Source organism: Chanodichthys erythropterus, chromosome 10 (genome assembly GCF_024489055.1).
Source record: "Chanodichthys erythropterus isolate Z2021 chromosome 10, ASM2448905v1, whole genome shotgun sequence".
Taxonomy (NCBI): Eukaryota; Metazoa; Chordata; class Actinopteri; order Cypriniformes; family Xenocyprididae; genus Chanodichthys; species Chanodichthys erythropterus.
Window position 1 is genome coordinate 27,050,063 of NC_090230.1, and position 22,324 is coordinate 27,072,386.

General features: G+C 36.5%; 1 protein-coding gene across 1 annotated transcript; it reads right to left on the reverse strand.

Annotated features, from left to right (window-relative positions):
• Positions 1–7,421: 7,421 nt before the first annotated feature.
• Positions 7,422–21,463, reverse strand: LOC137028086 (histamine H3 receptor). The gene is made up of 3 exons (XM_067396845.1): positions 20,565–21,463; positions 17,512–17,678; positions 7,422–9,282 (listed from the first exon to the last, which is right to left on the reverse strand). The coding sequence occupies exons 1-3, from the start codon at positions 20,884–20,886 to the stop codon at positions 8,404–8,406; spliced, it is 1,368 nt and encodes a 455-aa protein (XP_067252946.1). The 5' UTR covers positions 20,887–21,463; the 3' UTR covers positions 7,422–8,403.
• Between the last annotated feature and the right edge of the window lie 861 nt (positions 21,464–22,324).

Genomic DNA, 22,324 nt, shown 5'->3' on the forward strand with positions numbered 1-22,324 from the left:
CGCCCCCAATCACACAAAAGCCGGCCGTGTCTCCCACACACCCACTATTTCAACACCCACGCTGTGCGCTGATAGCCAGAGCGTGTTAAGTACTCTGCACTGGACGACGACTCTGGCTCATATAAGTAAACAAATAAATGGAGGCGCGTGTACCATTCATCACTGTATGCATGAGACGAAGAATATCAAATGTTATACACAAACAATATGTACTAAGTGTCTAATAAACCCTTGCTACTGTTGGGATATCATCGTTTAATATCATTGTTGTACTGTGGTAATGTATCCAATTGCCATAGTAGTACTACTGTACTAATTAGTACCATGATATTAGTGGATTATAGGGGTCAGTGACTATTTATCCTCAGGTGCACATTTTATTTCAATTAAATTAATGTACTATGGTTTAGTTTGATAATGTTTTTTATTTAATATTTTGTATGTTTAGGGGATTTTATAGTACTAAATTATATTTATGCAGTAATTATAATTCATTTATTCACTTTTTGAGCATAGACCTGAAAAATTTAATTTCCAATTTGAACTGTCATAAATCTTTAATGATTTCTGTGAGAAAATCAAATAAATCTAAATCTTTAAACAGCCTCGGCCAATACTGAGCCGGCGTTTGGACGTAAACACTGAAGCTCTGCACTGCGTTTACTGCATCAACTGCATAACAGACTGACAGGGAAGAGGAAAAATTGTTAAATAAAGTTATTTTTGTTTTGTTTTTGCTCACAAAAAGTATTCTCATCACTTCATAACATTAAAGGGGACCTATTATGCCCCTATTTACAAGATGTAAAATAAGTCTCTGATATCCCCAGAGTGTGTATGTGAAGTATAATACCCCACAGATAGTTTTTATAGCCTGTTAAAATTGCAACTTTTTGGGGTTTAGCAAAAACGCACCATTCAGTGTGAGCCCTTTAAATGCAAATGAGCTGCTGCGCTGTCCTAAGAGGGCGGAGTCAAGAGCTGATTCTCCGGTGGCAGGATTCAGTCAGGATGCACTATAATGTCAAAAACTGAGAATATATGCTGCATGGCGATAGAACAGGTATAATTTAGTTAAATTACGGTTAAAACTTATATTGTCCTCTTGTTTTCATCTACTATATGAGTACAATCCAGTTTACCAATGAGATTTATAACATTTATTGTGCTTTACACAAAATATGAAGTGTCTGTCTTCACACTAGAAAATCACTGTATGAGCCTAATAAAACAATGCAAATGTGCATTAAAATATTATCCATAAACTCTCTCTCCATTGCATTATCATCAACATACACAGCGAAGTAACACTCGTAACAACTAACAGTAAACAAATATATAAAGACATTATGCCTTTTTGGGTGGTGCTTAATAATCTGGTAAACTTTATATCCGTAAATCAACTCCGATGAACTGTAATAAAGTGCTCTCACCTTCATTACTGCCGTATCCAGTATCAGTCTGGAGACTGTATGTTTTGTATTGTCCCTTTGTATTGACATTCGTTCACAAAGCATTCGAGTGTGAAATGATTCACGCTGACATAAACTAATTTTGGTAGAGTTGAAGGAGCATTTTCTTCAAAAACAAAATGAATCCACCTTGTCTTCAGCGGTTCAGATTTAGGGAGTAAATGGAGAGAGCTCTGTGGATTAATCGATCCAGCTACAGAACACCTAAAACTCTTGGGAGACATTCTCATCAGTGCAGCAATGGCGGACTGTGTACAACTCTGTGAACTCGCTCGGGGCGGTTCTATGTTAAAACGGCAGTGTCTGTCAACATTCAGGGGCGGGGCCTATGGCTTTTGTGACATCACTCTGTCAGGGATCTGGAAACGGCTTGTTCTGAGGCACTGCTTATGATTTATAGGGATAAAAACAAAGGAGTGGTTGGATTTTTACCACTGAAGTCACATTGACTATTTTAACCATGTCTTTACTACTTCTCTGGACCTTGATTGTGGTAATTTCATTGCTTTCTATAGGAGATAAAACAAAAACCTCTTGGATTTCATTAAAAAAAAAAATTATAATTTGATTTCCAAAGATGAGCATTTTTGGGTGAACTAACCCTTTAATCCTTTGTCTATGAAACCGGGCATTTGTTTTCAAATGCTCAAGTCACACGTGCTGTTGTACGCACACCATCAACGTAGACACTGTGTGTGGACGCCCACAGACCATCCTGATGATGAAAAATACGTCACACGCACAGTGTGACAGCATGGACAGCTGAAGTATACTTTGGGCTTTAATGAAAACTTGAGCAGTGACTGGTCATTTCGTTCACACGCTCGACAGACTCTGATTTGATTGGCTTGCTAAATAGAAACATCTGATGCTCTTGACAGAGTCCTTACACAAATATATATGCATCATTTGTCATAGAAATTGTCTTACTGCCTTTAAACAGAACTTAACATTATTGTGACATACACGACATTCCCTAATTTTATATCATCTGCAAAGATTAAATGATAATATCGCTAATATTCAATGCATCATCCAACCCTAGTGGATTGTGGTGTTGAAAGGGTTAATCCATAGTGGCACTGTGCTTGTTTTATCTGAGTGCCCATGCAATGTCCAATTACTTGTTAATGCCAGCTGAAGCAAAAGAACATAACAGCCTTTTGTTGACTGCCAGCGTCTTGCCCTAAATTACGTTGAAAGTCCAGCCGAATGCTATTGTGTTGTCTTTTTTGTCACATTCCTACAAATGTCCAGTTTGAACGCCCACCAACCAACTGACAGCACCCCATTGCGAGTGAAAATGGGGAATCTTTCACCTGCTGTTTACCAACACAGCAATACACCCATTTACAATCCCATTCATTATTTTGCCCTCTTCCAATTTATATGGTGCTCTCTAACCTTCAGAGCAATTGACAAGTAACTGTTAATTATGTATTTCCTCAATAAAGGTCATCTAATAGGCATTTTTTACACAATCATGCCATTTTTTTTATATCCTGAGAAGAGCATTGCTCTGTCAAATGCCTCTCACAGATTGCATTTTGTTCCCAAAGGTCCAATTTCAGGCAGCATATCTCTTAATAGCTCCATATCAAAAAAGACCAATTTCTTTCAAATCTAAATATGAACTTAAAATTGGGATCCGATAATCTTGCAGAAGAGGACTGGGAATTAATTTAGGACCATGAATAGAAATGCATTGGTTATTCAACCATTTGCACACAATCCAGTCAAGACCATTTTAAAATTCAGTGCAGCAGCACCGGTGCCAAAAATAACTTGACTTGAGAGCATGGGGCGAATCGTGTCATTGTCACTGTGGACATTTCTCCTGTTGAGAAAGTTTGGTGTTGACATACAACACAACAGTACGCTAACCTTTTTCAGCATGCAGATACATGCCCTTGTAACTTGCTGCTGTGGCAAGAACTCTTAAACGAATCCCCATAACCTAGATTCATATTTCCTTCATTTCCCTTGTATTCTTGAGCGTGGCACTTAACCACGTTCTGCTCCATTGCACAGTAAAGCCGACCTCGTCCTCCGTTAAGACAAGAAATCTTCACCTTGTCGGCAGGAGACAAGTCTCAAGTTTTTCAACCATGAGAGAGAGAAACTCTAGATGTAAAACCCGTAGAGACTGAATCTGTATGACAGTCAAAGTTAAAGAGGTTATGTCTGGCCAAGTCTTAATGATGAAGTAAACGGACTCTGATTTTGCTGGTAGATTGCAGCAACAACTTAAATGCAGTATACTAGTATTTCTATCTATTTTTATAAAACATCTTCAGATAACACACATTTCTCATCCATACACAACAGAGTTTATAGTGTAGTCTTAATTTTATAAAGTCTTTTTAGAAGTCTCTTGCTTATCTTCAACTACACGAGGACCCAGAGGATGTCAACATTAAGGCCTGGTCTGAAAATAATGTATAAATTTAAGTTTTCAAACAGAGCTCCTCCTGTTTTCCATTGGTTGGACAAACAGTCCCCCTAAAACCCATTTACTGATGGATTGATAGAGCCACAGTTTTTACACTTAAGAGGAAATACACCTACAAATGCCTTACTTATAGTTGTCTCTGTATATTAAGTGGGGTTACAAGAGAATATTTTAAAAAAAGAATTGCATCAGCTTTAAACTTGCACTCAAAGAGATGACAATTGATTCAATGATGAAAAAATGAAAGGAAACTTAGATTTTCTGATTTGATCAAAGGTGGCACTTTACCTTAAAGGACTGACAAGCACTGATTTACAATATGAAAACAGAGCTAAAATATTCTTATCTTTTCATAAATAGTCAAATTATCCTGACACTTGCAACTAATAGAGAACAAAAGAGTCACAGATGAAATTACTGTCCATCTGTCTAAAGAAAAGCTTTCTTTTTTATTTGTTACAGCAGAGTGTGTGTGGGAGGGTGGTTGGATGTGTAGACAATCTGGTGCCTGAATAAGTGACCATCATTCATAAACATAAATAAAAGTATAAATATTCGCTTAACAGTTGTAAGCACGCAGCCATTTTTTGGTAGATTTAGTAGTCTTTATCCACAGGATACTAATCATAGTGAAAAAAAAAGCATATTATATTATTTACTTACTTTTGTAAGTGTTTTTTGTTAGCTTACATTCCAATACAATGTCAAGACATTTTGTCTAGGGGTAAATGTTAATGAACCTGGTGCGATGTGTTGCCATAAAGCTGTAGTATGTATTCAGAAAATAGAGAGTTTAACTGTTAAAAAAACATTCTCAGTGGGAAACATGGCTACACATTATCAACAACCACACTAGTCAGATCGGTTTTAGGGGGGATAAAATTGAAAAATGAGGACTTGCAAAAATCGATTGCCCACTATGAATCTAATCAAGCTTGCATTTTGCCACAGAAAAGACAGCAAAGGCTGTGTGACTGAAGAAAATCAAACTGGCACCAAACTCTAATACTCATATCTGCTCCAGACCTCTAATGCAAGATAAAAACAATCAAAACATCTTAATCTTGACAAAACACGATGCATAATGTAGTGGTATGAACATAACACATAAGACATTAAGCACAGCACGCCGCTATGCAGGACAGCTTCCCCCCATGCGGTTTGTTGTGCTTGTATGATTTTAAATTGGCACAAACCGTGTCCTCTACTGCCCTATCATGCCTCTGACTTTATCATTCCTCTATATGTTAGCCTTAATGACTGTTGTGGTGCCTGCTGTGCCGGAAGGTGAACAATAGGGTGAACGCTTGTGACATTAACTGCAAAGGTCGTGCAAAATCTGGGTCATAATCCTGGAGCCGCAGGTGCTGCCGGTAATTAGGTGTTAAAATCTTTGGGATTGTGGAAGGTTAGGAACCAAGAGATTTCATATTAGTAATCTGAGAAAGGAGATCTAGATGTGTGTACCCCCAAAGCCTCATCAACTAAGGCTCAAGTATATCCAAATATAATCAGTAAACAGGTTCCTTTTAACTCATCTACTTCTGTCTGGTGACTGTATGCGCATGCATTCCTCTACACAAACAGATGTTTAACTAGCATTGTCAGCAAACTTCCATGGTCAACTAGCTTAATTTGAACTTATCTACTTCTGAATGTATGCAAACATATTCCTCTTCCGGAAAAACTTACCACCAACTAGCAAAGTCAGCAAAATTTCCATGGTCATCCAGCATCATCAGAAAAACCATGCTGGTAGATGAAATTTCCATGGTTGTTGTTCTGAAATCTAGACCAGGGGTGGCGAACGTCGGCCCTGGAGAGCCACAGTCCTGCAGAGTTTTGCTTCAACCCTAATCAAACACACTTGAACAAGCTATTCAAGGTCTGAAAGGTTACTAGGAAGCTACAGGCAGGTGAATTTTTATCAGAGTTGGAGCCAAACTCTGTAGGACTGTGGCTCTTCTGGACCGGAGTTCGCCACCACTGATCTAGACCAACAACCATTGGTTTCAATGGAGCTACGATAAACTTAAGCTTACAATGCTTTTGGGAAAAGCTGCCCTGGACCTGAAAGGGAATTCATGGTCATGCTGGTCTAAGCTGTTTTGTTATTTTCAGTGGGGTAAATGACCTTCTTAGAGTGTTAATCATAAAGAAAGTGATGATATAAGCTCCTAATCAAACTTGTCCCCAACACTTTATTGTAATGGTAAACCCTTAAGCTTGGTTCTTGCAAACAGATTGAGTCACAATTCAGTGGAACATCTTCAAAGGAACTTGGCCACAGATTTATTTCCGCGCATCGTATTCTATCAGCGTAAATTCAGGACAGCCTGACATCCACGCATTTATGTGGGAGGTTATCATCCGTAGGCAATGAGATGCTTAGAGGGGAGGTTCACGCTGATCCGATTCAGTGGTGGTATGACTTGTTCCCAGCACTTTCCTTTGATAGTTTTTGTAGAGTTGTGTGCATATGCACAATGCCTAATAATCATTCCCGCTCCCCAACCGTCATCACGGTTTTCTGCTTTTCTATTTACTGCACAACTACAGTACAAAAGAAAACATGTAAGCAAGAGACATTAAACCACATCTTTTCTTGAAGTATCAAGTAGAAAATATCAAGAAGTCACTTCAAACGCTGCTCTCTAAATGCTGGAACCATTGATCATGTAAATAGCCATGTCTATCCCCTTGTTCACTTTACATTAGACACCATATAGTGCAACAGCATCACCTGGTTAAGAGATTCTAGATTTTCAAATTCAAGGATCTGATGAGGATGCTTGTCAAAGGGGTTTAATTAACTTGAGCTCCAAACAGCACTGCTAAATGGAGTGCTCTCAAAGCCATCTGGAAAAAAAGCCATTTACTAATTCACTGAAGCAAAAAGCAGACCAGAGCTGCAGAAGCATAGCGACTGCTCCAGGGATATGATCTGATTTTTAGAGGTGTATGCAAAATACTACTGTGATTGCTAGGTGTTTTGGGACTTTTAAATTCAGATTATCATTACTGACCAATATGGTTTGAATATCAAATGAAAGATCATCCCGTGGCCTTTTCTGGGGGAAACTAAAACCTTGCTTTTGAACCTTTTTAAAAATATATTTCTAGAGCTTTTGGGATATTACCCATGCTTCCCTCAGTGATAAAAACAAATTCAGTAAAATTAATCTCAAAGAACTTGGGAGGTACTGAATTGTAGCTACAAATAAGAAATTGGTCTCAGTTGGGGAACCTGGTTAAATCCATAAAGAACACAAATTATAAAGTCTCGACTACTTTGAAATTAAATTCACACAGTCTGACTGATCCAAGATGAAAACTTGACATGCACGACACAATAAAGTGTATTTTTGTGTTGTGTTTATAAGGATTTATGCTTTAAAAAAGCATTGAAATTATAATAAACATTCCGAGTTATACATGTATACTCGTAAAAAATCTGTTTTTTTAAATAAAAAAACAAAAACACATCTTAAGGGGATAGTACACCCAAACATTTTTCATTACTAGCTCACTCTTATGTCGTTCCAAAGCTGAAGGACTTTATTTCTTCCATGAAACACAAAGAGAGACATTGCAGGATGTCCAGAGAGTTCATTTTTCATAATGGGGATTAGGGCTACAATCTATATTTCACAAAAAAGCACCATAAAAAAATTTCCATATGACTCTTGTGCTACATTCCAGTTATCATCATATATGAATTGATTTTCATCTTATAAAAATGATGGGAATTGAAGACTTGAGAAAAAATACCATGGGAAATCTGCAATAAATCTTTAGATCACATTTTCGAGTGAATTAACCCTTTAAAATTCCTTGCTTTCTGTATTGTAAACAGATATATAAATAACTTAAATCACATTTCACAAAAATTCCACAAAACTTCCATTATAAAACATTATTAGTTTCAGTCTTGTCCATAGCAGGTAATACAGACCTGACCTGATCTAGCAGAGGAGCACACCTTGTATTTTTCTTGAGTTGTAATGCATCTCACATAGATCAGCTCTTCTCCGCTGAACCATGCGAGTCAATGGAGTGGAATTTACAGAAGTCAATAAATAATGTTGATATGGGCAAAACAGTCAACTGAATATGTTCTGAAAACAATCTGCAACACTTTTCACCACAGATGTCCCAAAACATGCAACTTACATTAGCTAACAAGAGTGAAACATCTCTGTTCCTATGTTACTTTAACGTATAACAACAGCTTGGTTGCATTGTTCATATCAATCAATTAAAGGTCAACTGTTCATGCAGTTCTTCACAATTCATTTATTTTTCTTATTGAAGTTTCATCAAAAGAAGAATAAAACATGCTACTCCATCAAGTAATGACATGGATTCCCATTGCCGAATTGCTTGGGCGTAAATGTCGCTTTCTTGCCTTGGTGCTTTTATGTAATCCTTCAGTATTCAGTGTGAAAGTGTTAAATCCCTTCTGTTGCTGTCAGATTATCATTGGCAGGAAGGGCTTTCCTCATGTGGTCGAACAGACTGCCGCTTGGGGCACAAAATCTTGGCGAAGGCCCGGCGAAAGCTACTATGGCAAAGTGGGTAGAGGAAAGGGTTGATGGCCGAGTTGAGCCAAAGGAGCCAGAAAGTGACTTCGTACCAATGATGTTCCACACAAGTGCCACTGCAGGCAGCCCGTATGATCATAAGGAGGGTGTACGGTGCCCAACACACCCCAAAAACACACACTATGACTGCCAAGGACTTGGCAATCTTCTTATCTCGAGAGAGGCGTGCTTGTCCTCCGCTTTTGCAAGGGGCGCATGCATTTGATGCTTCCTGCGCTCGTATTATGCGCGTCCTTACCCAACGGCTTAACAGTCCTCGTTTCTTAATGGTCGTCTTCATTGTCAAAGACACAGAGTGGGTGCTGCTGGGATCTCCGCTGGACGACGGTGAAACCTCCTCGTCGTCTTCGATCACGGCCGAAACAGCCGCCGGCCCGCTGGAGGACACCTTGCGTGTTTTGACGAAGAAGACGGACGAGGCCTGTCCGTCGATGACCCTCCAGCCGTCCTCCTTCTCAGCCTCCACGTGTGCCATGCGACTCCGGTTCCGCCGCTGAATGTTGAGATAGATGCTGAAGTTGAAGAAGGCCACGGAGATGAAAGGTGAGAAGAACTCGAAGGTAGATGCGGAGAGCAGGAAGTACCAGGTGCAGTAGAACTCGGCGAAACATTCGTCCTCTGGAACAATGCTTTCTCCGACCATCAGTTCCCAGAAGATGATAGCTGGACCATAGAGGAGGAATGCCAAAACCCACACCGCCAACATCTTGACCACTGCCAGACGAGTGACACCCTGCTGGGCTCGGTACCTCACCTATGGAATAAGGCACATAGGAGGCGATAGATTGAGAGAGACACATAAAATAACCATAGTGCAGTCATAATTTGGCATGGGAGCAATCCCTGGCAGCTATTGCACTCAATAAAGTCTATTCACAGTGTGACTGTGTCTTCTTTTTTCATGATTTATTCAATTCACAGCCTAGAAGTCTGAGCACAGCGTGGAAAAGTACGAATCTAGCCTATCTTGGCACTGCAGAACTGATCGGTTATACTGCGAGTTAATGATTTGGACCAGTTGAACTAGCTATTATAAGTTAATCAGTGTGTCCTATTAATCTGATGATGTGAAATTACAATTTGCAGTCAAAGAAAGATCAAGACGAGTGACTAAATCACTTTGAGCCTTTTTTTTCTGCCCTGTTCAAATTGTGTCTGAAGCAACAACTTCCTGTAAAGCTGCTTTGAAACAATGTGTATTGTAAATAGTGTATACAGATAAATATGAGATGACTAATAACTAGCTCTGGCTCTGATTCAAAATCTAGCAAGCTGCCATGCCACCTACTAAGCATTTACAAAACTGGTATCAGACTTTTTAATCCCGTAAAGCCTGGCATATAAAATAATAGCCTGAAAAATCTATTTTTATTTGAATGGAACTATTTATTGAACCTTCAAAAGATGCATGTTTATGTGTTTTTGTCGAGTATCATTTTTACAAATCAGGCTTTTATGGTTTAGATAATATGTAATTTGGTGCAGATGCTGATATTTATAAGGACAAAAATATGAAATTCTGATGGTTGTAATGGAAATCATTGAGATCTTTATAACAGTACATCAGATCCTTACATAAAATGCATATAAATATCAATATCTGCCAATAATATGTCTTAGTAAGATTATATTTAAAATGCTTAATTTTATTATCAAAGCTCTGTAGTTTTAAAACATATAATGCAATGAAATACAATGATGATTGAGCGATGTACAAATAAACCTTCCTCAAAAGCCTGAAGATCATATTTGATACTCACATTTGAACATGATTTTTATACTGTCAAGAAAACCTAAGTTGTATCAGTCCACTAAGTGATAATCTTGAAATATTACTAACAACATCAAAGTTATTCTTACACTCTAAAAAAATGCTGGGTTAAAAACAACCCAAGTTGGGTTGAACATGGACAAACCCAGCAACTGGGTTGTTTTAACCCAGTGGTTGGGTTAAATGTTTGCCCAATGTGCTGGGTAGTTTTATTTAACTCAACTGTTGTATAAAAATTACTGTATTGCTTGCTGGAAACTAACATTTATTAATATGTTTAATAAATGAGCATTTATTAATAAGATAATGAATAATAAACAATAAACATTTATTAAATTGCTTATTAATAAATGTTCACCTTTTGATTATTATTGTTGCCTCTAGTAATTATGTGTCTGATTTTTAATTTCTCACCTATTTTGGATTCATTTTAAGCCAGACATATAGTCATTTTTAATCAGTAGTGGGGTTAAATAAGGTTGGGCAAACATTTAACCCAACCACTGGGTTAAAACAACCCAATTGCTGGGTTTGTCCATTTTCAACCCAACTTGGGTTGATTTAACCAAACATTTTAAGTGTATGTTTACGTGACAAAAATCAGTAAAGACATGTGAACCATGAGCTAAAGGTGCACGTTTGCACTGCGAAAAATGCTGTTCTTACTTAGAGTTTTTGTCTTGTTTCCAGTCCAAATATCTAAAAATTCTTAGATCAAGAAGCATTTTCTTGACAAGTAAAAAATATTTTCTTATTTTCATGAAAAATAAGTCAAAATTAAGTGAGTTTTTCCTTAAAACAAGCAAAATAATCTTAATCCAAACTGAAAACAAGATTATATAGTTTATTTTTGGTTTGAAATAAGATTATTTTGCTTACCCCATTGGCAGATTATTTTGCTTGTTTTAAGGAAAAACTCACTTAATTTTGACTTGTCAAGAAAATGCTTCTTGATTCAAGAACTTTAAGATATTTTGACTAGAAACAAGACAAAAACTCTAAGTAAGAACAGCATTTTTTGCAGTGTATACAGTTATACTAAAAGGCCTTTTACTTGCTAAAAAAAGTCTAAACTATCAATCACACAACAGAAATGTGAGTTTTTCAAACTTTTGCTCAAGCCTCAGAAATTGCATATCAAATACGATATTGTAGGCTGTATATCTTTTGGCATAAGCATAATTTTCTCAAATGATGGACAGTGTGACAATAAGGCTGTCTTCGCCATAGCACCTCACTCTCTAGAGTCCAGCCTGAAACACTTTTCATTTCAGTAATTTAAAATGACAATTGGAAAGATGACAACCAGAGAAAGGAATCATCTATTCGTAAAAGACAGGAGCCCTCAAGGGTGTCTTGTTATGAACTAATGTCATTTCAGCTCTGAAACTACTGCAAATAATAGTTGTCTTTAGGGAGTGAGGAACATGATGGCAACAGCATCACATGACAAACATCACAGCATTTCACACCTTCTATTGCCCTTGAACTGGAGTATGGGGCATTAGAGCTGGCAAATAAGTTTTGTTGACACAATGCTCATGTGCCGCCCCCTCAACAAGTACTACTGTTTTAATAGAGGGAAAGCCTTTGTAAAAACATGGGTGAATCACATGCCAATTAATCCAGGTTGTATTTCACTCCCCAATAATTAGGGATGTTAATGCCCATGCAGTACATGATATTGTCTTGGAAAACACACTACCATATCCTGTATAGGACATACCTACTAAGATAAGATCCTTTTTTGGCTTAATTCACCACCAAGGATAATAATTAAAGACAAACGAAGTCTGACATGCTTGTCAAATGCCAAACTGATACTGTAACATAAACCGCTACTTTCAATTACTGACAAGTCTTTTTGAAATGTCAATTGGAATTTGAAAAGCATTTCACTTTGTCATTTGCATGACGGATCGTTACTCTTTCAAAAGCCATTACTGATAAAGCCCATAGACATGTTGTCAACAGGAAGTAGCGACATTAATGTTAAACAATGAGTACTTTGAAATTTATTCGTAAATTTCAATGCATTATGCATGAAGCCACAGAATAAACTCCTTAGATGTCATTGCATATTAAAAGTTATGCTGCTCACTGTACTCCAGTCACAAGCAGCTAAATTACCTTTCAACACATCTGCAAGATCTCGTGCATTTATTACTGCAGCGCATATCTGTGCCTTAATATTTTTTAACAATTCTGATACTATATTCTATGCAGGAAATCAATATTTGCATTTCATAATTCTCTCAAACCCTGCTCGGGAATGTCAAAAGCCATTTGAAATGAGGGCTGGGAACCACATATTTTTTCGCTCGCCGCTTTAGTCTTTCACAGTAGGGCATGTTTTCTTAGCTTATTTTGCTCAATGGTTTCTGTGAATGTGAAGAGAGGTTTTTTAAGGGACCTCGAGAACCCAAATTCAACATCGTTTCGCTGTTTGCAGTGGAGATAAATGCACACACTGAATGAAAAAAATATTGAACTTCCTTCCCCTTCCTTCCTTTTATGATTCGACGAGAAGAGCTGATGCGCAGCCGCGTGGTTTTCAAAGCTTACAGCCACTTCAGATCAGCTACTTTAAAACTCTACAAGCAACTCGTGATTTAAAGTAATTAATCGATGGGCAGCTATTCCTTAAAAACTAGTTAGATAAACAACAAGCTACAAACAAAAAGTAGACAACTACATTAAAGCAATTCATAATTCAATCAGAGCAGTATTTATCTCGCTCTAAAACAAGGGATTTGAATGAATGAATTTTGATTAGAGTGACATATATTTACACTAAATACAACTTTTTACATCTGAACGAACCGATTCACTTCAACGAATCAGACTTGCCAAAGCTGACATTTCTGGTTACGGACATAAAAACAAAGCTACTTAGGATAAAAAGGTAGTTATTACTCCCCAACCCTGTTTCACCAATTAAACCGTGGCACAAATACTATATTTAGATTCCTTACAGTAGCCAGTTTGGTGAACAGGTGCCTGTTTTAGACATGACTTTTAGCCGTGTGGTTTTCATCAGAGGCCTCTCTCTAAGGATGTAAAGGTCAGGAATGGGGGCAGTCTTGTTATAGTCGCTCACCGCGAGTCATTACGGTCCATAGAGTTGCTGCGCAGCTGCCTATGTGTTGTGCAGTGTGCCAGTTGTAAACCTGAATTCAATCAAAGCCACTACACATATGCAGTAAAACCCTACTTACAATAGAGCGGTGCTTTGCAATGCAGCACTAACAAGTACTTCCTGCAATTTTACACTCTTTACAAAACAAACCTAGTGAGCTACCCACATAGGAAGCATTTTAAGGTATTGTATGTGCACTCATGACAACAAAGCTGTGCTAAAATGTGGGAAGCATTACACCGCCCTGCATCATATTTGCTGAATGAAATCCAGTACTTGTTACAGAATGTTTTTGACCTATTTGTTCAGTTCTATGATTTCAGGGTTAGAAAAAAATGCAAACATCCCTAGTGGGGAAAAAAAAAAAAAAAATTTAAATACATTTATTTTGTGATAAGTAAACTACAAATACATTTACAAATTTATTTGTTAGATAAAAATACCATGCAATTTTACTTTTGGTATACTAAACTGGTATACTTAAAATTTACTTAATTTTGTACCCAAAAATGATAATTCTGTCATAATTTACTCCCCCTCAAGTTGTTCCAAACTTGTATACATTTCTGTATACATATCAAAGGAAGATTTTTGGAAGAATGTTTGTAACCAAGCAGATATCGCCCCTCATTGAAAAATATGGTGGGGCGAGATCTGCTTGGTTACATTACAAACATCCTTAAATATCTACCTTTGTGTTCAGGTTTGGAACAACTTGAGGGGGAGTAAATGATGACAGAATTTTCATTTTTGGGTGAACTAATCCTTTAATGCACTTTAATTGTGTGGAAGTAGTGCTAAAGATACATTTAAGTATATTTGATTGTGTTAAAGTGTGACTACTGCAAGAAATCTATTAGATAATATTGGCACAATCATGGATTTAAGTTCAATCAGTATGATTTTGCAGTGCTTCAAAAATATAGGCTTACATAGGCTAAAAATGTGTATTTAACAATACCACATACACCACCCATTTACCAGATTAGTTTTAAAAAATACTCAAATTTGAAGAGAATGGTAGAGTCCACATCACAACGATAATGGCAAAGAAAACAATATTGCTGGAATCACTTTCTTCCAGCTGATTAACAACAAACATTGTGACAAGCTCTATACAAATGAAGTTGAAATTCACATTGTGAGCACACAGAACACAACTCTGAACAAAACCTCTTAACTAAATATATATTTAAAAATAGCCTGTATGATCAAATTCTCATTACCAAAACAGTTCTCTCTACTGCAATTGGCCTTAAATAGTTGCGGTAAGTGAGAATGGTGTTGCGGAGGATGAGGTACCTTAGCATATGTTATTAAATTCAGAGAAGCCATGATGAGTTTAGACAATTTTTATTTAATGCACATAATTAGACATTAATGAAGTACATTTTTCACAGAAAATTACTAATTTAAAGTTTTTCCAAATTAGGAAAATTTCCTGTTACGGTAATGATAATGAAAATGTTGTGTACATGGTCTGATAAGAGACTTTTTAACTGGATAAATATATAGAGATCTGCCTACTTGGTAGCCATCTTTGAGGTTCTAGCACATGTGTTGCTTAATGCAAAATCAATATTTTTTAAAACTTTTGTGTGTGTGTGTAAAGAGTCCTTAAAAATGTTGTGGAGGATGAGAATATCAGTCATGGACACTTCATTTTTCCACTATTATTCCATTATTATTATTATATATTCATATTTTTTCTGTCATTTGAAAACATCTGTTAGAACATTCGTATATAATTTGTTTTAGAATATTTTCATTTTTTTCTGTTTAAATTAGAAGAAAACATACCTGGATGCACTACGGTAATGAGAATTTCAGCTGAAACTATAGTAAAATACAAAAATAAAAATCCTTTATTTGTTGAAATAACTCTGTGTCCAGTGTAGAGACCAATATTGTCTTTATTATGGTGTTTTTATATATTACTAAAATGCATGTTTAATATTTAAAATCATTAGTGCTGTGGTGTTTTAATGTTTTTTGTGAGAATGACCCAGGTACACTTTAAATATCTTGCATTTAAAGACTGATATTATACAAAGATCATATAATCCATATTAATAGTGATTTTTAGGCATAAAATTAAGAAATGTGACCCTGGACCACAAAACCAGTCATAAGTCACACAGGTATATTTGTAGTAATAGCCAAGAATACATTGTATGGGTCAAAATAATCGATTTTTTTTAATGCCAAAAATCATTAGGATATTAAGTAAAGATCATGTTCCATGAAGATATTTTGTAAATTTCCTAGCATAAATATATGCATTGCTAAGGACTTCATTTGTATAACTTTCAATATTTAGGTTTTTTTTGCACCCTTACATTAATAGAAGGCTCTATTTATTAGGGGTTTTACTACATCTAAACAGCCACAGAAAAAATATATATATTAAAAAAAATATATATATTATATATATATATTATATATATATATATATATATATATATATATATATATATATATATATATATATATATATATATATATATATATATATAAACTTGTGCTTATCTAAAATTATTTTGACATTAAATGTATTTTTTTTAGAAAGTTTTTAATTATATTTTTGAACTCAGTGTCATCAAATATGTTTTATAATAGGTCTTTTTTGAGCAAATTAGCAGGTTTTTTTTTCAAGATGCAGGGCTGTGTAATTATACTTCTATGAAATGGTCAAAATGGCATTGGATATATACTGTAAAACACTGTAAAGTGGTCAGTTATGAGGTTCATTTCAGTTTGAATGTAGACAGCAAATCAGCTCAATTGGTTTTGGAACAGAGCCCAAGTTTGAATTTTTAATAGTCTACTGGTCTTAAGGTTGAGTCACTATGAAGTATGAATATAAATTGATGATGCTGTCTGTGACTAACATAGCGGATATTTGCAGTAAATTGCACTGAAAAATTCATGACCATAGAGCGGCTGAATGCTGATCCACAGAAGATGCAGGCTTCATCCGTCTGGTGGGCCGCTCTTATCTATGATCCGTCACTGGGGCAGCGACTCATTTGCTTATTATTCATCTGATTGCAATAACACCGTCTTCAGCCTCTTGTGGGTTTTATGAACAACTCATTTGTTTCAAACAAAGGGAAATTTGCAGTGCATCATCAAGCAAAACAGGTGTGTGTGTGTTTCTGTTAAAGTTAAATATTTGAAGAACATAAAATGGGTTGCAAACACTTTAAATATTGCAATTATTTCAACATGCACACAGAAGTTTTGCCTGGTGGCTCAAATGATGCACTGCAAATTAAAAGCGAAACTGGATTTTTGATGAGAAATACACCTTTTGTTTTACCTAACTGGTTCCTAAGCAGTTCGCCAAAAATCAACACTACAAAAAAAAAACGTTAATATTCATGGAAATACAGATAAACTGCCTTGTAGCTTTTTGGAATCTAAAAAAAATATAAAATATGGGAAATGATGAACCCATTGTGGTTGTAAAAAAATGCTTTTGTGTCTGTTTCTCAGTACCTTGTGAGGGTAAAATGGATTTCTCAAAGTTATTTTCAAAAGACTAGAAAATGAAAAGAAGAAAAAAAAAAACCCTAACAATCAAAATCATCATTTCACAGACATTTTTGTTAAACTCCCTATGAAACAAGTCTAGACAATGACAAGTCTTCAATTACGAGTGAATTTCATAAGTTCAACTTCATATTTTAGTCTTTGACAAGCTACAATAAAGGTTTTCTGTTTTGACTCTTCGCTGTTTTCCAGCGTTAATTATCACGATCGATCGAACCCTAGCCTTTCCAAAACACATCTATGTGTGGAAACTTTGCATACACATCCATCATTTCAAGGTGTGTATGGATCATTTCAAGAAGAAATAAATTGTTTAACCAGTGTTTCAATTGAGTGACAACACGATATTAATGCAATACTGAAAAACAGTCTAATCTAGAGTCTGGAGCTTAACACACTTGATTCACCTTTGATTTCTGATTTAAAAAGAGGCCAGTACATTCTGGTTTGTACTGAAATGAATTTTCCTTTTTGGGTGAGCTATTATTTTAGTAGGCTAATTGGGTGTTGATACTTACAGCTCTGGTAACGGACAGGAATCGATCATAGCTGATTAAAACGATATTGAAGACAGAAGCTGTGCACAACAAGTAGTCCATCACAAGCCACAGCTTGCAGAGTCCACGGCCCAGCATCCACCTGCCCGTCAGGATATAAGGCATATAGACCGGGATGCAAAAAGCCCCTGGAAAGAGACACATTTGCCTGTATTATACTGATGTCGGCTGGTTATAATAAGGCTTGCATCAATAGCCACACGCTTCTCCTGGACAGGATATAATAGGCCCTTCAGAGCACAAAATCAATGGATCATGTCATGAAGGAGTCTCTTCACAATATGACCGATAAACCTCGTGCCATTATCAAAAAGCCATCGAGCAGCATAGGGAATGGTGACTCCCTCTCTTCCTCTTTCTTTTGCTTCTCTGTACCTGGAAGCATCAAGAGAAAGCTTTTTCACAAAGGCATACAAAGCAGCAATCTCATCACTGCCTAGTCTTTGAAGGACGCTGAGATTTCACATCTATCGTACAGTCAAAAACACAGCCATGGCTCTATTATAGAGAGCTTTTGAGCTGGCTGGCATTTAACCCTTGTGCGGTCTTCGTTTGGGAAGCACACTCAGGGTCTTTGGGGTCTCCACAGACCCCAGGCAACAAAATTTGATTTGTAACAAAAATTTTATTTAATTTAACAAAAACAGCTTTTTATGTAAAATTCACTATAAAAGACCCACATTTCTAACTTTCATTCATGGGGATAACATGGATAATTTGACATGGTTTAGTGTGAGATTTTTGTCCATCTTTTGGAAAATGCAGTTTTAAAAGTAAAAAATTATCACTTTAGATGCTGCAGAGCTCCACTATTTGCTTTTTGACTGACTGAAAGACATCTTTTCACAAGTATTTTCAGTTTTTTAGGTTTTTTTTGTACTGAAAAAAAAAAAAAAATTCTCTCATCATATTTTTCAATTTTGTTAAATTATGAGATCCCACTTAGAAAATGGACAGAATTTATCCTCAAAATCAACATTTTTGAAAAACTTTTTTTTCATTACAAAAAATAATATTGTTATAATTGTGATTTCATAATATTTAAATAGAAACCCAACTAAAAAATACTTGTGAAAAGATGTCTTTCAGTCAGTCAAACAGCAAATAGTGGAGCTCTGCAGCATCTACTGGATAAAGTGATCATTTTTTACTTTTAAAACTGCATTTTCCAAAAGATGGACAAAAATCTCACACTAAACCATGTCAAATTATCCATGTGATCCCCATGAATGAAAGTTAGAAATGTGGGTCTTTTATAGTGAATTTTACACAAAAAGCTGTTTTTGTATAAAAACCTATTTTTAAAAAAATATATATTTATTTATATAAATTTAAAAAATACGAAATATCCTCCAGAAACTGCACAAATATGAAGTAAAAACATTAATAAACATAGTAAAATTACATTTGTCTTTTAAAAAACAATTATTTCATTACAAAATTATGTTTTGTTGCCTGGAGACCCCAAAGACCCTGAGTGTGACTTTTTTTTCTACACTAATATAAAAACAAGATAACACTCCCATTTTTTTTAATTTGTAGATCTAGAAAGTGTTAACAACTGTACAAAGTTTCATGTCATATGGACAAAGAGAACATTTTTTTTTATTTTAGCAAACGTCATTTGGGGTCTAAAAAGACCCCAAAGACCCTATAAGGGTTAAGAAGAAAAAGCAGCGCTCGGTTGGGCTCTTTATCTAAACTATGTGGGCATGTTTTCAGGTAGAGTCGCACACTCCTCTCTCACAAATGAAGATATAACCAAGTATTTCAAGGAACTTCCACTGTAAAGCCATAAGCACTACTTGGGTTGAGCATTAATGCCTGTGAGCCGCAAATAAACACTCAAGCAGACACAGAGGGTTGGGTGAAGACAGAGAGGCCGTGCAGATCTTGAAATGAACTGCAGACAGGATCTCGTCTCTTAATGCACTCTTAATCCAAGCCAATAATTTGTGGTGCCAGCACACAACAGAACAGCAGAGAAGTAAAGGTCTCAGTAGTGCAGATGTATGGGTGTATTTGTTCTATTTTCAACCCCAGGCTAAGAAAGCATTGCAAGAACATAAATATGAATGACAAAATGCATGGCCCATTGAGAAATTTGGATCTAGTTAGCTTTAGGTCAACCATTGTGCCCAATATGATGATACTATTCAAAAGCAAAGCAGACAAACACATATTTCACACAATATTTACTCAAAATGTATATGTGAGTAGACCGACACACTCACACAGTTATCAAACAAGTGCACTAAATGACAAAATTGCAAAAAACTCAATTTAAATAAGTATGCATGGCTATCTCTGTGGATTTGATAGGTTTGACCTAATGGTCTTGTATTACAGGCAAGTTCGTTGAGAGTGGTCTAATCACTCTTTGAGCTTTCAAGATGAGGTCAAAGCAGCCAAAGCCGGAGAAATGTGGTTTAATTAATAATTCACTCAGAATCCATTTCCTACAAAGCAGTAATGTGGTAGCAATGCACAATAACCAGAATAATATATTGGCTGTTGTTTGACCATTGACTGATAAATTGACCAATTAATGGAAGTGCTACTTTCAAAATATACTGATAACCTTGGTTGTATATGAATAATAAAAACTGAGTAAATATTGTGCAAAACTAATGCTTGGTTTTGTGCATATCTGATTTGCTGGTACTGAGCCACGCTGCAATCTCGATTATCAGTGTTTTCATCGCCCACTACATCTGTTTGATCGATCTGGCATGAGAATCAAGCAAGGTGTAGTCTAATCAATGCAACTTTTCTTTGCACTCTCATTCGGGTGTCCTTCAGAGACAATATTCCCACAGATCTCATAAGATGTGCGGTACATTGGATTTACAGAAATCTTTGATACTGTAGAACAAAGGAGTTCCCAATGCTCGATGACATGCATTTGATTTTTAAGTGATGGAATATTTTATTCTCATGCACAATTGCAATGCAAAGAAGTGCATATGAAGCATTGTGAGTTGAAATTAAATAAAATGCACGTTTATACATACCAACAAGGAAGTCTGATATAGCCAAATTGAGGAAGAAGTAATTGCATTGATTTCTGAGGCTCTTGTCCACGACGAAAGCGAGAATAACCAACGCGTTCCCGACCACCACCACGACCACCAGGGTAGTCATTAGGATCGCCAGAATGACCATCGTGTACCCGGGGAACGGAGCCACATCCGAGCTGACGGTCGTGCTGTTGGAGCTAGACGAGTTGAAGCAGGTAACCATTGTCAGATCGAGGACATTTGGAGATCCAGCAACAGGTCTGAAGTCATCATGTGAACCCTCTCCCGCTGACGATGACGACAAGTGAGTTTTCATCCCTTTAGGGTCGCGTTAACTTCAGCGCGCGGCAGAATAACCTTCCCATTGGAGTCTCCAAACGCCGGAGGAGTGCGCTCATCTTTGAAGCTTCCCGTGCAATACCTGAAACGCATGAAATGACTTCTTCCTGTGGGGAACTCCATGAAGATGTTAAGTCAAGTCCTTGCACTGAGACTGAGCGCGCAGAGTTACTGTTCTATGACTTTCCAAACGAACGGCGCGTCCCCGTCAGGCGCGCACGTCAACTGTTGCGCACTCACGCAGATAAACAGATATGAGAACTTACCTTTGTGAGAATCTAACTGAAGTATATCAACAGTTGCATACATTGTGCAATAAATCATTTTCCATCTGTGCAAGTACAAATAATATTGTCTTATCATTTTAGACAATCATACGATTCTGTGTATATGCTCTGCTTGAATAGTTGTTTTCAAATGCGCAAATGATCTAACCAATGACAAGCAAGATACATTTACTCAAGAATCATTATAACTTGATTTCAGAGAATCCATCTTGAATACAAGCATTTTTTGTTCCATTGGCAGATTTTTCAAATTATCTTGTTTTAAGAATGGTTACAAATTCTCAGCTTAGAAAAACACAAAGATATATTGATAAACTGATAAATTAGTATTTATTCTAGTTCACCCAAAAATTGGTGCAAATCTGTTTGATTGTCTTTGGAACATAAAAGATATTTTGAAAAAAGTTGCAGTGTTTGTGCCAATGGGATCCAATGTCGTTTGGACCCCAAAAACTTATTTTGTGTTCTGCAGATTAAAATAAGTCAGTTCTCTGTTCTAAAAGATTTAGTTTTTGTTATACTCTGAGTAAATTCTCATCAAGGTTCTTCAGGACTGACTTCGACTGATGAATTTCAATAGGAATTCTGTTCACAATTTTTAACTATAGTACTGTGCACTTGCAGTGTTCGGTGGTTTCAGAACCATGGACAGCATCTGTTGCTATCCACTCTAGGCAAAGATCAAGCAGGTTATTCTTCAAAGCTTTCCTATCCTACCCAGTGGCTGTGCCTCACATATATACATTATATACGGTCTCCTTTTATGAGGCATGATTATCTACAAGCAAAGAGAGACCGTTGTGAATGCCTCTATCAGCCAAGAACATGACGTTAAAGGCATTACGAATAAACAGCCTAATTACACTACACAGTTTTTTTAAATTGCACATCATGTACAGTACGCCTCCTCTTCCTAAACACACTTACCAAGTCCGCATTCTGGGTTTAAAAAAATTCTTAATTACACTCACTGTCAGAGACGTGGTCTTCTTTTCCTGCGTGAGTCATTTCCCTACTGACACAAAAGACCAACTTTAGCCCTGTGAGCACTTTCTCAGCTGTGCACCAGAGCAAGACGATAGCAGTCACTTTGCCCCTGCGTTTCACACACACATGCATGACATTGAT

Bases quoted from the DNA above. Each gene is read 5' to 3' on its own strand.
- LOC137028086 (XM_067396845.1), bottom strand. From the start codon at position 20,886: ATGAAAACTCACTTGTCGTCATCGTCAGCGGGAGAGGGTTCACATGAT. The intron at 17,679-20,564 runs GTATGTATAAAC...GTCTCTTTCCAG, and splicing joins TATATCAGACTTCCTTGTTG to GGGCTTTTTGCATCCCGGTC. The intron at 9,283-17,511 runs GTAAGTATCAAC...CTTATTCCATAG, and splicing joins TCCTGTCCGTTACCAGAGCT to GTGAGGTACCGAGCCCAGCA.